Source organism: Theobroma umbraticum, unplaced genomic scaffold (assembly GCF_002168275.2).
Source record: "Theobroma umbraticum cultivar Fairchild unplaced genomic scaffold, ASM216827v3 scaffold_30.0, whole genome shotgun sequence".
Taxonomy (NCBI): Eukaryota; Viridiplantae; Streptophyta; class Magnoliopsida; order Malvales; family Malvaceae; genus Theobroma; species Theobroma umbraticum.
In genome coordinates this window covers 4,174,208-4,177,910 of record NW_018397254.1, presented here as the reverse complement: position 1 = coordinate 4,177,910, position 3,703 = coordinate 4,174,208, and the positions used below count along the sequence as shown (strand labels likewise).

Sequence of the window (3,703 nt, the reverse complement as noted above, 5' to 3'; positions counted from 1 at the left end):
TGAAGTACAACGAGTGTGGCAAGCCAAGGAAGCTTCCAAGAAGGTTGCCAAAGATTTGTCTGGCTGATGTTTTGCCATCCAAAAATGGTAATCAAAACCCACAAAGTAAACTAAAATAAAAAGAAAAAGTAAAATTTAACATTATATATTGCCCTCATTGTTTGGGCTATGGTTTGAAAATAGATTATTAATGGACCGAGCCATGGCCATTCCACAGACTGGACGGTCCGGTCTTACTTTTAAAGATATTAAGGCCCATCAGTTTTGCAATATTTTTTATGATTTTTTTTTATAATTTGGATAGAGAATATTCAAACTCTATTCTTTAGACAGAGAGATCATATACTAATCAATAAACTAAATGCTCGAATGTAGTAATATTTTATATGATTCAATTAAAAAAATCTTAATAAAATAATATCCTTAAATGTCATTGAATTATGTTTTTTTTCATCCTTAAATTTTTGTCTTTCTTTTATGAAAAAAGTTTTTACTTAATGTATTATAATATTAATTTCCTTTAAAAAATTATAATATTTAATATTTTTAATATAAAAAAATAAAATCCTGAAAATTAAATTTACAATATAAATAAAGTAAAAATATTACGTGTTTAAAAAAATTTCATTAGGGATATTTAGGATTGCAAGATTTAATTTTGAATCCCATGTGTATGTTTGAATAATTTTCTAATTAAGAATAATATATTATTATAAGATTTTCTCTATTTTTTTGAATTTTAAATAATTTTCTCACTTAAAGAAAACTAGAGGAAAAAAACTTAAGATTATATAAAGAAATTTGAAAAAAAAATTATTATGTTTAATCAATTTATTTATATTAAGTAAAAATTTTAAATGATTTTTATATTTAAAAAAACTCGAATGAAACAAAAGACAAATATGTAATTGACCAAAACTTAACTCTAATCTTGTACTATATTAAATTTTATAAATATATCACATATTGAGACTTAAGTCTAAATTCGTACGGCTTTAAACTTTCAAAATAAATTTTAAATACATAATAGAGATGGACAAATTGTGCTTAATCATTGGGGTGACTGGCGCCACATTAAATACATAACCAAAGAAGAATTTATTCTCATCAATTGAGCATATTTATAAAGGCAAGAGGGACTACAGTCAGCTGGAAGAACTCGTCGTTCTCCTTTGTCAATGGCGACACCAACCCTTCCCTCTCCTTAAACCCATCTTCACAGGTCACCGGAGCATCCAGGGCTGCGCTTATGACCGTTTTAGCCGTTCCATAATCTTTAGACTCGACAGCCTGGCCACCAGTTTCTAGACTAGGTTGTGCGTCAGAATAAAGTTCAGCGCAATCTTCCAAGCAGCTCCTCGTGAACTTGTCAAGGTTTTTGTTCTCCAAAAGCTTGGAAATGATAGAGCTGATGCTTGTTGCATTAGATATGGCCATCTCAATCGAGATGGGAACCAAACTCTCAGTGCTGGCGGCGGTTTTGCTTTTGGGATTCCCTTCCAGACTTGCAACACAAAAGTCAAAGTTTATGTTGCGGTCTCCCTTTGCAGCCTTGTCGCAAGAATCTTGGATGACATCCGACCTTGCCGAGACAAGCAAGAGAAAGAAGAAAGCGATAAAAGTGCAGACAGAAGGGAAGGAATTCTCCATCTTTGACGAAAATGAAAGCTTGAAATGACTCTTATATAGAAAAAAAATTACACGGTATTTTGTTAGTGTCGAGGCTCTCATTCGATATCAATGGAAACTTATTTATGAGGAAAATCGGTCATTTATGGTATTGTGGCAGTCTGTTGCGATTCTTGTTCTTTTTTGTGTCCAGGATACGTCAGTGGCAGAACTTTTCCATCCAGGGAATAATAGCAAGAAATCCTTGTGTATTTGAGCTGACCGATATGGACCATTTTTAGTAAGTGAAACGTACAGATCACAAGGATTGCTTTTTGGGTTTGCAATTAACCAACAAAAAACCAGGCTTGATAGTTTCATTTCAACACGTGTGAATGTCAACTCCTTTGGTCTTTTACTACGAAATCCTGACCAACTCCCATGAGTCATCTTGAGTAACTATGTATATGACACAAAATTAAGGTTTCTGTACCAACAAATCACTTCGTTGATTCAATGCCAAGTTATATTCTTTCATTCTGACAAAGTTAACTAATTCGAGCAATGCAAATTCCTTCAACAAATCTTCTTGTGTGTGAACTAATGGAGATCGGGGGAGGTGATCATTCAAGAAGAGTAGAAGGGCAACAAACCCCAGCACGGGAGTGGCACCGATGGATGGGGACTCAGCCTCGATGACATAGGAAATTTCTAATCTTCACTCTTGTGCAAACTTTCCTATTTTCATACTTTCCTATTCTCATACATGTACAAAGTTAGGTGGGTTGCAATGCATTTCATAAAACAATGTTTAATTTAATACGTACCTAGTTGTTACTTCCCGCAAACAACCATTCACTCGAAAAGCAATGTTTCTAACCTCACTTAAATGAAGAATATAAGAGAAGAACTGATTTTGCTATAATTATGATAATTATACAAAATAAATCAATAATTTTATTAGATTATGATATTATTAGTGATACAGTTAGATTATAATTTAATTTTTTATATTGTTCACAATTAAGAATACAAGATTTTCTTTCCTTTTTTAATAAAACTATATCATTCAATCTAACATAATTATATCATAATTTGATTATAACATAATTTAATAGAATCATATTGATTTAATTTATAATTTGTACTATAATTATATTAAAAGTCTTTTACTTTTTAGATATTGTACGTTATCATTTTTTTGGATGATTTTTTTTAACTCACCAAAAAATAGTTAAAAGTTGTTTATATATAAAACTTGCTACATTTAATTGGATTGGCATTAAGAAAATTTTGCCTCCAAAAGCTTTTTGCATGCGTCATCACTTCGAACACCGAAGAAACTCTACTCTATGTATGGGGGATGGTGACACTGGTGCATTTTATGATCTTAGCTGAATTATCTATCTTTGGTAGAAAACAACTGAAATCTTGTTCCTTTGTGGCACCGTACTAAAATTAGGTCCCATTTGCTTGCACGGCGCTACGACCTTGAACTTTGGAAAACATGGCATTTGTAATTTGATTTGCACATTTTGACTTCGTTGAAACGGCATCTACGTGCCATAGCTCATGCGCTATTGCCGGAATTTTCGCCTAAGATGATGCTATTGCGTATTTGACGAACCATGTTCCATGGACTAAGTCGATGGGCCAGCCTCCAATAGGTCCGAATGGATTACCACCCAGACACACGAGAAAAGGACCGTGGGTCGTGAGACTCGTGACCTTTTCCCTCGTGCTTTCCGAGCCGATCCATCAACCTTCGTGCATCCAGGTCGATCCCCGACCTGATAAAAAAGGACAAAACATAGCTACACAAAAAATAAACTTTGTTCGGCTATGGCAAGCGGTAACCATCCACGGCAGAGACACATCAGTGCCCTGCCGGTGGCACAAGTGTCAGCTTCTCTGCTACGTGTCTTCATCCCAAGTTTGCAACAGTGAAGAGGCTAACAATACATATACCCCATAGCTGAAACAGAAAAAGTAGTCTGAATAAAGGTATGCTATTGCACAACGAGGGGCATTAATTAATCAGTAGGAAGATCAATAACTCGCCATGTCGACTCCTTCCATGGTGGATCCCCATGAG

General features: G+C 34.1%; 1 protein-coding gene and 1 pseudogene across 1 annotated transcript in view; one reads left to right on the top strand and one right to left on the bottom strand.

Annotated features, from left to right (window-relative positions):
- Positions 1–929: 929 nt before the first annotated feature.
- On the bottom strand, positions 930–2,023 carry LOC110418646 (putative invertase inhibitor pseudogene; annotated as a pseudogene).
- Positions 2,024–3,450: 1,427 nt separating this feature from the next.
- The window catches only part of LOC110423184 (putative cytochrome c oxidase subunit 6b-like), a 1,030-nt gene continuing 777 nt past the window's right edge, over positions 3,451–3,703 (top strand). The window contains exon 1 of the mRNA XM_021437344.2: positions 3,451–3,551. Coding sequence (XP_021293019.1) covers positions 3,451–3,551 — 101 coding nt within the window. The remainder of the gene's footprint in view (positions 3,552–3,703) is intronic.